This window comes from Carassius auratus, chromosome 50 (assembly GCF_003368295.1).
Source record: "Carassius auratus strain Wakin chromosome 50, ASM336829v1, whole genome shotgun sequence".
Taxonomy (NCBI): Eukaryota; Metazoa; Chordata; class Actinopteri; order Cypriniformes; family Cyprinidae; genus Carassius; species Carassius auratus.
This window is the reverse complement of record NC_039292.1, coordinates 2,614,514-2,625,451: the sequence shown is the minus strand read 5'-3', so window position 1 is coordinate 2,625,451 and position 10,938 is coordinate 2,614,514. Positions and strand designations below refer to the sequence as shown.

The 10,938-nt window shown below is 37.7% G+C and overlaps 1 protein-coding gene across 1 annotated transcript; it reads left to right on the top strand.

Moving 5' to 3' along the window:
- Nucleotides 1-638: 638 nt before the first annotated feature.
- On the top strand, nucleotides 639-10,382 carry LOC113066638 (N-acylneuraminate cytidylyltransferase B-like). Its single transcript, XM_026238576.1, has 8 exons — nucleotides 639-1,003; nucleotides 3,105-3,247; nucleotides 3,912-4,055; nucleotides 4,185-4,318; nucleotides 7,991-8,085; nucleotides 8,160-8,331; nucleotides 8,931-9,096; nucleotides 10,210-10,382. Exons 1-8 carry the CDS (start codon nucleotides 810-812, stop codon nucleotides 10,380-10,382), a joined length of 1,221 nt encoding a protein of 406 aa, XP_026094361.1. The 5' UTR covers nucleotides 639-809.
- The last annotated feature ends 556 nt before the right edge of the window (nucleotides 10,383-10,938 follow it).

Genomic DNA, 10,938 nt, shown 5'->3' with positions numbered 1-10,938 from the left:
TGTTTTCCTTCGATGTTTTCTCGGAAAAGAGTAGAGGTGTGACCTCGACATTCTGGCTAAATTCACTCATTGGCCTCTCTGACCATCATGGCCTCCTAATATCCCTCATATCCGTCTCCTCTCCATCCATCAGTAAGCTGGTGTGTGGTGGGCGTTTTGGCGCAGTGCCGTCGCATCATCTAGGCATGTTATTGGGAAATAATCTATAGAGTGAAAACTGATATTTGCATGCAAGTGGTTTGTTATGCTATATGATGGAATCTTCTTACTAAATAAGCCAGAAAAGCCTGACGCAATACGATCTAAAAACACGTTCAAACATTTTAAAAGTGTTTTACATTTTTGCATTAAAGAACAAAAAAATTACATTACTGTAATTTCATACGCCAGGCTTTATTAAATTATAATAAAGTTTCCGCTAAGAAAAACAGATCACAAGCTTGTCTTCCTTTCGCTCGTTGTGTCACTTACAGGTGTTCTTCCTCCTCCTCTCGCTTTATCTGGATAGTGTATTTAACTATCCAGAGTTGTATGCTCACTCTCAGTGACTGTTGTAATTCAGCACACGTTGTCATTGCGTTTCTCGAGTTTAGATGAATGTCTCAGAGATCGCAGAGTGATACGAGACACAGTGTAATATAGATTTCAGGACATTATTTACGATTCAGAGAGACCCGTATAAAGCCTTTGTTTGATTAAACTTCAGCATTTCATCTCTCAAATTAATAATCTTATCAATTAAGGAATTTATTCTCATATAGAAGTGTCCAGTCCGTATAAAGAGCAGTGTTTGTGTTATTTCCGCGGCGATGGAGAGTAACATGATCGACGAGGTGATCTCAGGTGTCTGTGACCCGTCCGCCCGAAAGCCTCACCGGGCGGCTCTGATTCTGGCCCGCGGTGGCAGTAAAGGAATCCCTCTGAAGAACATCAAGAATCTGGCCGGTGTTCCTCTCATCGCGTGGGTTCTGAGAGCTGCCTTGGATTCAGAAGTCGTTGACAGGCAACTACATTTTATTTTTATTTTCTTATTTTTATTTTCTTTAATGATGGCTTGAATATGAGTTTGTTGTTCACTACTTTGACTTTTATGTATAAAAGACATTGGAAATAAGTGAAATGTTCATGAAAGGACACACTGTAAAAAAAACAAAAAAAAAAAAAACATATCTACTCAATAAAAATGAGGCAACAGATTACAAGCAATATTATCAATTAAATTTCACAAGGTTTGGTATTGAGTAAAATGAGACCCTTAATGGTTATTCATTTAATATGAGTAGATTTTAATAGAAAACAGCACAGAATTAAGTATAACCTAAAACAAAAATATTGAGTTGTTTTGAAAAAGCTAAACTCCCTAAAGTGTAAATAGTACTAATAAAAATTAATTAGATTCTACATATCATAATTGAGTAATCATCATCTACATTAATCTGCACATTGATTTGAATTTAATCAATGCAATTATTATTTATTTTTGTTTGTCTGCAGGACCTTTGGGTCCCACTGGTGAACGGATCTTCCTTCTTGTGGTGGTGGTGATATCATGCTGTCCTTCCTGGATCTTCCCTCTTGTGGTGGTGGTGATATCATGCTGTCCTTCCTGGATCTTCCCTCTTGTGGTGGTGGTGGTTCTTCATTGCGTGCGGTGTGTATCACTTCAAGTGTGTGGTAGTGTGATCTGAGTGCACTTTGGTGTGTGTGTGGAAGTGTGCTCTTGTAAAACCAGACTCCATTTTGTTCCTGCCGATGGGAACCTCAGCCCTGCTGATATTTACTTTATTTGGTTTTCATATTTAAAATTTATTTTCCGTTATTGCCCACATTCATTCTTGTAATTGTTTTCCTCCATTTAAAGTGGGGTCTCATGCTGTCACCTCATTCAGACTATAAGTCGCACCTTAGTATAAGTCGCATCAGTCCAAAAATACGCCACGACGAGGAAAAAAACATATAAATCGCACTGGATTGTAAGTGGCATTTACAGCCCTCTCGCCGCTAGACGGTAATGTTTTTCTCTTGCTTAATTTCTCTCGGTTCATGTCAAATAAATTTGTATAAATAAGTCACACCTGACTATAAGTCGAAGGACAAGCCAAATTATAAAAAAGTGCTAATTTAATGATTACAGTAGTTAAAACAGCTAAACTTCAACATTTAGCTGTAAAATGCCACATGCAGTAGCTAATATTAAGAAATATTTTGTGCTTTTACTTAAAAAATTTTTGATAACGTTAAAGTTAATGCTTACAAACTTTGAAGATTTTGAATACAGAAGTTACATTTGTAATAGTGTATTTTCATTTAGATGTGGTATTATTATTTGTGCATTAAGATTAATTACTGCATAAATTAATTAAGATTATTAATTAATAAATTCATTTTAAGACAACATGGAATAGATTGTATAATATGCTGTTATAACAGCATATTATATAATCTATTCCATGTTATCTTGGAATAAAACCTTTTTTTTTTTTTTTTTTATCCATTTCATAATTTGTTTATCCAGGTTGAGCTTAGACCAAGAGCAAAGAAAGACACTCACTCGAGCTCAACTTTAAATTACTTTTAAGCGCCCCAAGTCAGATAGTCACATACCATACTAACGTTTTTTTTGTTTGTTTTTTTTGTCAATCCACCCTCAGAAGAAGACAAAATACCTGACAGTACAGAGAGTGTTTAAGTTGAGTGTTTAAATCAACAGTACACAAAGATGGCACAGACAGTCTAGTTTCCCCGCGCTGATTGCTTTGGGCCGGGTTTAGTAAAAGTCCAGGGCTGTTTTTTATTTCCAGTCCGTCCCTGCCACTACATGCGTTCTTCTTACTAGCCCAGTGATAACAAAATAAGTTTTCTTACCTAAGTCAACCAGTCAAATTTTGCAGGATGAGCAATGTGGAAGAAAATGAGCATTCACTGTCTGTAGCCTACTCTGTTCAAATGTCTTGTAATGAAATGAAAACTGATTTATTCTTTTTAAATAAGATTTTAAAAGTATTTTAGTTTATTTCGTGGTTTTGTAAGTAAAATACGCTATATAGTAAAATGTTTTCAACAAGAAAGAAAGAAAGTAAAATTTGTGATGTTATGTTTGGCAGCGTGTGGGTTTCCACGGATCATGATGAGATCGAGCGCGTCGCAAGAGTCTGGGGCGCAAAAGTTCATCGGCGCAGTCCTGAAGTGTCCAAAGATTCGTCCAGTTCACTGGAGACCATCCAGGAGTTCATCCGAGTGAGACCCGGTGAGACACACCTCGAGTCGTTTTTATGTCTCTCAAAATTGCTGACATATAGATGAGGTAACTTTAGAATGTTTTCTTAGCAGATAATACTTAAATCTTATAACATAATTATGAAAATACATAATATTATTTTACAATAAAAATTGTGGAATGTATAATAATACTATTTTACTAATACAAAATGAATATGAATATGATTCCATGATAAAAACATGTTACCTTACAATGTACAGTCAAATTTTACATTTGCAATTCATGTACTTTATAAGAACTGGAATGGTCCATCTAAATATATAATTTTAAAGATTTTAAGAAGGAAAAATGTTGCTAGTAAATTTAACAAATTAATTAAATTAACAGAGTAATGGCTAGTAACACATTGAATGAAATATTAATTTTTAAGTAGACCAAGACTTTTTTTGTTTTGATTTTGTAAGAAATACTCAAATAATCTTTGTTTTACTTACAAAATGAAAAAAAAAAATAATGTTAATATAATTTTGAAATGTATGAAATAAATAGTATGAATCTCTGTAACTTAAAGAGGGAGAACAATAATATAAAATTACAAACATAAAAAAATGGCAACATGTGAGAGATTTAAGGGCCCAGAAAGGTCTACATTTTTAATGTCTTTGCTCTTTATGTTCTGGTGGTGTTTTAGAGGTGGACATCATCTGTCATATTCAGGCCACGTCTCCATGTCTTCACCCTCATCACATCAGAGAAGCCCTGCAGATGATCACTGAACAGGGCTGTGACTATGTGTTTTCGGTGGTTCGCAGACACCAGTTTCGCTGGGAGAAAGGTATCAAAAACATCTCATAAGGAAACAGTTGCAAATTTTTTGCTTTGTATGAAATGTTTATTTTGTTACTTGGCCAGTAATTCCATTTGACATTTTTGACACACAATTCTTCTTGATCACTGTAATTAGATGGTAAGAATCTGACATCTCCGAACCTTGACGTGGCGTGCAGGCCTCGACGACAAGATTGGCGTGGAGAACTCTACGAAAACGGCTCTTTCTATTTTAGCACAAGAAAGGCTTGGGAAAATGGCCTTAAACAGGTGGGGCATTGTGAAAATATGCTGACAAACCTGTACCTTGAGTTCTCATGTGAAATAAAGGTGAAAAACTATAGAATATTCTGACTCAGACTAAATATATATATATAGCTTTTTTAGGGGGTTAAGCAAACCAACACACAAATTGATCTAGCTAATAATAAATAAATAAAATCAAAATATATAATAAATAATATAAATTTTCTTAAAAGAATGCATGTCCCTTGATTTTTTTCAGTGATGTTATGAAGTTAAAAACATTGAAAATACTAAAAAGAAACATTTCAGAAATTTTGAAAATACAAAAAGTTGTTAAGAAGCACTACAAATGTAAAAGTTCAGAGGCACCACAAAAATATATATATTTTATTTTTAGTTTGAACCTTATTAAAAAATAAAATAAAAATTGAATTATTTTGAGATGATTTTAACACTATCTTAGATAAAATATTAAAAAATCATTGATGTTATGATCATTTCATAATATGTGTAATAAATTATTATAATGAACAAAAATCAAATGTCAAGACATTAATAAATACACTCTTAAAATGAAAGGTTTTCAGCTTTTGCAGTGATGGTGTAGATCAGTGATCCTCAAATCTGGCTCCCAACATAAACTTTCCTGCAGTGTTTAGTCTAAACCTAATCAAACACACCTTCCTGTGATTGTCTAATGCAGGGGCGTTTCTGGAATTTTCATTTTAGGGGGGCTCAGCCCCGATAAGGGTATGATTAAAAAAATATTTTTTGACTATTAGGGTAGGGTTGTATACTACTAACCTTATTGCAATCCACTATTCCATTGTATTCCCTGTATTTCATATATGGGAGTAGGAGTACTGACTGAGCCATATAGAACACTGTAAAAAAAAAAAAAGAAAACAACTTGAAAAATGTAGATGTGACCAGTCACTAAAATATTGAGTTGGCCCCTCAGGGGCCACACCCACAGCTTCCACAACTCCGGGCGAGGGTGAATTATTGTGCCCTGCACCTGTGAGAGTAGGTCTGTCCTGATCGGTATCTCCCATGGAGAGCCGTCAAGGAGTGAGACCAGACCTGCGAACCATACTCGGCCCGGCCAGAACGGGGCTACTAGCAACAGACGGACCCCGTCCCGGCGTTCTCTCGCAAGAACTCCCAGGAGCAGAGCAATAGGGGGAAAGGCGTACAGACGATGCCTCGGCCAGGTCTGTACCATAGCGTCCAGTCCCAGAGGAGCTGGATGAACTAGAGAGAACCAAAGGGGACTTTGTGATGTCTCTTGAGTCGCAAAGAGATCTACTTGAGCTTTGCCGAAATTTCTCTATATCTTTTTCACCACCTCCGGGTGAAGTTTCCATTCCCAGGGCCGCAGCCCCTGCCTTGACAGTATGTCTGCTTCCATATTTAATTTCCCAGGAATATACACTGCTCTGAGTGAGACCTGGGACCACACAAGGATCTGGTGCGGCAGCTTGTACAAGGGGAGCGAAAGCAGACCTCCCTGGTGGTTGATATAAGAGACCACCGATGTGTTGTCGGTAGAGCTGTAGTCAAGTCCAGCTTTGTCGAGTCCAAGTCAAGTCCAAGTCCAGGACTAGTCGAGACCGAGTCAAGACCGAGTCCAAAGAGGTTCAAGTCCAAATCAAGTCCAAGTCCAAAAGTTTTTTTATATGCTTATGCTTATGTTTTTATATGCATGTTAACAGCAGCAGCAAATGAAGACTGACGCCAGGACGTGGTTTTTCAAAAAAAAAACTTTTTACTTAAATTTCAGTATAATAAGAAATAATTGAAGTCACACAAATCACTGTTTACACAACTCGCTTATATTACTGCTCATTTATATCACATTCCTCACTTACATTACACTGCTTACTTAAATTACTCACTTATATTACACTGTTCCCTACTATACATATGCATCTTTGCACTTTCGTGTTTTTTTCACCCTCTCCGAGAGATGATGCATTTCGGTGACACCTGTAGTTGTCCATGCAATGTCCGTCATGCTCTCGCGATGTAACAAAATGCAGCTGTAAATTAGCAGAATAAAGCGTCAGCTTTGCAGCCTATTAGCCTTTTTCTCTGCTCATACCACTTCCTCGAAAATACTTGTTTATACGACTTCCCGCTCTTTGAATGGAAGTCTATGAGAGCACTCTGGGCGATTCACAGTTTGACAGAAATCGCCCAAAAAGGGGCGGTACTACACAGAACGCGACTCGACGCGGATTTGACTATTTAGAGGCAGCAAAAACAGTCTAGAATAGTGAAAGCTAGCGTAACACTGGTTGAATGTAAAAGAAAAAAAAAATCCCTCCCTTTCCTTTGGTGGTGCGTCGCCCAATCGCCCTAATGGAGAAACCGCCACTGCACTCCAGGTGGCTTCTCGCAAGTTAGCCCCCAGGTTCATGGGGCCATATCAGATCACCAAGGTATTGAGTCTGGTGGTGGTAAAGCTCAAGTCACCTCCCATACTTGGTCGGGTACACCCAGTCTTTCATGTTTCTCGGGTCAAGCCTGTGTTTCATTCTCGCCTTTACCCATCTGCTACTAACCCTCCCCCTTCCCCTCCCCGTCTAGTGGATGGTTCCCCAGCCTTCACTGTCAGGAGGTTGCTGGATGTCAGACGTCGAGGTCAGGGATTTCGGTATCTGGTGGACTGGGAGGGATATGGTCCAGATGAGAGGAGTTGGGTCGCGGCTCGGGATATTCTGGATCGGTCGCTGATCGAGGACTTCAACCGGCAGTGTGGTGGTTCCTTCCCTGGAGCGCCAGGGGGCGCTCCTGGGGAGGGGGGTAATGTCACGTCCCCAGGCTGATCTGCCTGTTTTTCCCTATAGTGTGTGCGGTTGTTTACACTTACCATGTGCTTCTGTGTCACCGTGGTGCCCGTCTCTGCCCTCTTGTTTCATTATTATCTTGTTATTGGTCACCATCACCTGCTCTGCATCATGACAATTACTCCTTCTCTATTTAGTCTCCTCACGTGGGCTGTCTGTTGTCAGATCGTCGTGTTGTTCTCGTTCATGTCTCAGCTTTGTCCACACCTCTTGTTTAGCCTGCACGGAGATCTTGCCCGTTTTGTTTTCATCCTTTAGTTTTGTTTTTTCCCTCTTCCTCCTGCTTTCAGGCAGCGCTACTCTTCAGCCTTCCGTGCTGGCGATCACCGATCACTGTCACTCCTCTTCTTCGCCGCGCCACAGCGTGCCACCAGTTCCCCACCTCAACAGCGCCCCCACCTCCCTGTCAGTTTATCTGGGCATTGCATCAGTGGATTTCCAAGTAGAATTCGTCCAGGAGGCTCTTTTGGATCTGATCCAGACTGCCCTGTTCCTGGATTGTTTTTGTTTGTTAATTTTTATTTTTATTTTTTCTGTCCTTTGAAATTAAAGCCCATCTAATAAACTGACCTTTTTGAGCACCTGCAACTGAGTCCAAGTCTCGCTCTGACAAGTCTAGAGAACATTTTCCACTATGAAAAACTTTTTATGGAATGGAAAGATTCCACTGATGTTAAAGTTTCTTTCTGGAACCATCAATTGCAATAAAGAACTATATTTTTAACAATGTGCCATCAGCTTTTATTGGAGATAAATTACCTGAACTAAATTAAAATTTGTTTTTGTAAGAATTACTTGTGTGTGAAACCTCATCAGATATTTTGATCTGTTCTCTGTGTGTTAGTTGGAGAAGATGGCCTACTATGAAATGCTGCCTGAGTACAGCGTTGATATCGATGTGGACATCGACTGGCCTGTCGCTGAACAGAGAGTTCTGAGGTGAGCTGTTAAGACAAACTCTGTGGCCAGACAGAAAGCATCAATGAAGATAGAAATGCTGCCCTTTCCTGCAGGTTTGGCTACTTTGGCCGAGAGGAGAAAGCGTTGGTCAGGCTGTTTCTGTGTAAAGTGTCTGGCTGTTTGACGAACGGACAAATATTCACATCGGTTTCAGGCGAGGACCATGTGGCCATCAATGCTCGAGACGTGGCAGGCATACAGATGCTGCAGAGAGACAATATAGAGGTACAGTTTTGTGGGCTGGTAAACATAATTTGATATGGTATAACTAGCAGTGAATGGGAGCCATCAGAATGAGAGTCCAAGTTTCTTACAAACATGCAGCTTTTCATTTCACTAGATGTTATTGATGGACTGGAGTGGTGTGGATTACTTGTGGATTATTGTGATGTTTTTATCAGCTGTTTGGACTCTCATTCTGACGCCTATAAGCATTTTCAGTTACATTTCACTAAGAACCAGAAAAACAAAAAGTAGCTGAAAATGTGCTCAACAGTCCAAACAGCACAATAACAATAACAATAACATCACAATAATCCACAAGTAATTCACACCAGTCCTGTCCATCAGTTAATGTCTTGTAAAGTGAAAAGCTGCGTGTTTGTAAGAAACTTGGACTCTCATTCTGACGGCACCCATTCACTGCTGAGGATCAACTGGTGAGCAAGTGATGTAATGCTGAATTTCTCCAAATCTTTTTACATTAAGAAATAAACTCATCTACATCTCGGTTGGCCTGAGGGTGACATGTCAGTTTCTGAGTAAACTATTCCTTTCAGATTTTAGTTAGATTATTCTTAACTTTTGTTCTTCTGTGTGTTTAGGTGATCCTCATATCCAACATCAATGAGCCGCTGTCCAGGGGTCTCCTGGAGAAGGTTGCCCAGTTGATTGGCTGTGGACTTCAATTTGTAGAGCATCAGAATGGGTTTGAGATGGAGAAGCTGATGATGGAGAAGAAAGTGTGTTGGGATGAAGTGGCCTTCATGGGTGAGCATGTCATGTCAATATGATTATAAAAAAAAATTCTCAACCTAATTTAAGCTTGGTATGTCTACTACTAATTCGTTTCAGGTTTCAAATGAGCTTTTCTCCCAACCATATATAATTAGTGACATTTTGGCATTATAACAACTTGCATAGGCCTATATAAAGATGTGTACAGCAAATATACACATCAGCAGGTATGTAAAAAAAAAAATGATTCAAATGAGTTAATTCTCTTCTGAATTTTCAAGAGACAATTCAGTTAAACAAATGTCTCCCAAGTTTTATGAGTTTTCAAATATTCAAGGTATTCTTTCATCTGTTGCACTACTTATTTGACATTTCCAATGATTTATTTGAAAATCATTAATCCAAAGTCAAAATTAATCTAAATGTTGCGTAAAATTATTTCCAAGGTAAAACTTCAGAGTCTGGGGAGGCACCAAAAAATAAATAAACATTTTTTTTTAAATAAAATAAACAACCAAAGGGTTTATGTATTAATTTATTTTCCATGTGTGAAAGATTTTCATTGAGGAAAAAATGTATTTATCTACTTGAAGCAAACATATCTAAATATAACAAGCAATATGTTATTTAAAAATAATTGTGGTCACGCTTTATTTTAGGGTCCAATTCTCACTATTAACTAACCATTAACTATGACTTTTGCCTCAATTAACTCCTTATTTGCTGCTTATTAATAGTTTATAAGGTAGTTGTTAAGTTTAGGGTATTGGGTAGGATTAGGCATGTCATGCGTTATATGTACTTTGTAAGCACTAATAATCAGCCAATAGGTTAATAATAGACATGCTAATAAGCAACTAGTTATTGGTGTGAATTGGACCCAATACTAAAGTGTTACCGTTTTTATCTGAATCATATCAGTCTTACTCCTGAGATTTATAATGTTTTATGAACAATTTAGTCTATTGCTGAGTGCCAAATTCACTCAGAAGTAAAGTAATCACTAAAACAAATTGGAGATCTTTTTTATTATTATTAATAACGCTGTGAGGTAGCAGGTTTGTTTGGTAAAGAAACCAGGAACCACGGGAGCCTGTAAAATGATCAGAATTTGTGGTGAGCAGCATGTGTTATTGTCCCTCACAGGTTCAGAGTCTGAAGACAGAGAGATCCTGTCTCAGGTGGGACTGAACGGCGTCCCGTCTGATGCACCCGTGGCGGATCTCATCGCGGCCAAATACATGTGTCAGAGACCCGCCGGAAACGGAGCAGTTCGTGAATTTGCCGAGTACATTCTGATGCTGAAGAAAAGAGCTTGATGCCGGTGCACCAGGAGAACATTGACAGGGCCAATTTCTAGATTCCAGTTCCTGTTTTCCTATTTCTTTTCAAAATAACACTAACAGTCAGTTTGGGTCGCTATAATCACATGACATTGAATCTAACTTGGTGGTACTACAGGAGAGGGTTGAGAAACCCTGCTTGATCTTTATATATTTACATGTTCTTTCAAATTAAATATTCATTTATTTATCACCAATCATTATGTATTTATATTTAATCTTATACTGTCTCCTCACAATTTAGCAAATGATGTAAGGATGTTAGTAACTGAAGTAAGGAATCATCCTCATTTTAATTGAAGAATTCATTTTTGAAATGAAGAAAGACGAAATGAATGTGCAAGGTGTGATTATGATTATTTATATTTATGTACTTGCCTAATATATATATATATATATATATATATATATATATATATATATATATATATATATATATGCATTAAATTACAGTAAAGTGATTTACCTTATAATGTTACATAATAATTACATTACATATAAATTATGTTCTTTAAACTGTTCTTCTGATCTT